Raw genomic sequence first — 1,222 nt, forward strand, 5'->3', positions numbered from 1 at the left:
TGATGGACGTCTGTGCCACGGCACGGACGGAGCGCGAGACCAAGGTGACGCTGGTCTTCGAGCACGTGGACCAGGACCTGAAGACCTACCTGGACAAGGCGCCTGCGCCCGGCCTGCCGCTCAACACCATCAAGGTGGGTTGGGGGGGTGGGGGGCCGGGACGTTGACCATGGGACCACGGTGGCCCTGGGGTCGCTCACACCAGGTGCTCTTCCCCCTGCAGGATCTCATGCGGCAGTTCCTCCGTGGCCTCGACTTCTTGCATTCAAACTGTATCGTGCACCGGGACCTCAAGCCCGAGAACATCCTGGTGACCAGCAACGGGCAGGTCAAGCTGGCCGACTTCGGCCTGGCCCGCATCTACAGCTGCCAGATGGCCCTGACCCCTGTGGTGTGTGGCCAGGGGCCATGAATCTGGGGAGTTTAGGGGTCCCGGGAGGCTGTAGGGCCACGTAGCTGTGAAGCTGCGTAGCCACAAATCCAGTGATGGGGCTTGGGTGGCCCCAGGGCCATGTGGCTGTGAAGCTGGGTGACCATGGGGGCCGAGTGGCCACAAATCCCTGGAGCTGTGGGTCCCGGGTGGCCACAGGCTGGGTTGGCCATGGATCCAGGCAGCTGTGGGGCTCAGGTGGCCACGGATCCATGGCCAATCCAAGCCATGACCACCTGGATCCAGGAAGCTGTGGGTCCCGGGTGGCCACAAGCCTGGGGAGCCACAGGTCAGGGTGACTCAGGGGCTGGGTGACAGCAAATCCGGGAAGCCACCACAGGGCAGGGTGGCCACATTTGTGGACGCTCGCAGGTCCATGTGGCTGCAAGTCTGGGGAACCACCAGTCCCGGGTGTCCCTAGGGCTGGGGGGGGGGCCTTGGGGACAAGGTGGCCACAGATCCTAGTGGCCAGGGGACCGGGTGGCCGTGAACCGAGGAAGCTGTGGGTCCCACGGGGCGCAGATCTAGGTGGCCATGAATCCAGGGCACTTTGGGTCTGGGTGGCTGCGAATCTCCGTGGCGGTGGCCCCCCCTGGCCAGGAGGGGACACACGGGCAGTGGCGCGGGGACCGTGGCGCTGAGCCCATCCCCGTGCCGCGGGCAGGTGGTGACGCTGTGGTACCGGGCGCCCGAGGTGCTGCTGCAGTCGACCTACGCGACGCCCGTGGACATGTGGAGCGTGGGCTGCATCTTCGCCGAGATGTTCAGGCGGAAGTGAGCACTGGGGGGGCC

The 1,222-nt window shown here is 66.4% G+C and overlaps 1 protein-coding gene across 1 annotated transcript; it reads left to right on the plus strand.

Annotated features, from left to right (window-relative positions):
- The first annotated feature begins 2 nt into the window (after positions 1-2).
- LOC112969812 (cyclin-dependent kinase 4) lies at positions 3-1,208 on the plus strand. The gene is made up of 3 exons (XM_026073470.1): positions 3-134; positions 224-391; positions 1,095-1,208. Exons 1-3 carry the CDS (start codon positions 3-5, stop codon positions 1,206-1,208), a joined length of 414 nt encoding a protein of 137 aa, XP_025929255.1.
- The last annotated feature ends 14 nt before the right edge of the window (positions 1,209-1,222 follow it).

The sequence above is a fragment of the Apteryx rowi genome, unplaced genomic scaffold (genome assembly GCF_003343035.1).
Source record: "Apteryx rowi isolate R43461 unplaced genomic scaffold, aptRow1 scaffold_3696, whole genome shotgun sequence".
Taxonomy (NCBI): domain Eukaryota; kingdom Metazoa; phylum Chordata; class Aves; order Apterygiformes; family Apterygidae; genus Apteryx; species Apteryx rowi.

Coding starts and splice junctions, on each gene's coding strand:
- LOC112969812 (XM_026073470.1), top strand. CDS start 3: ATGGACGTCTGTGCCACGGCACGGACGGAGCGCGAGACCAAGGTGACG. Junction 135..223: donor TGCCGCTCAACACCATCAAG/GTGGGTTGGGGG, acceptor TTCCCCCTGCAG/GATCTCATGCGGCAGTTCCT. Junction 392..1,094: donor AGATGGCCCTGACCCCTGTG/GTGTGTGGCCAG, acceptor TGCCGCGGGCAG/GTGGTGACGCTGTGGTACCG.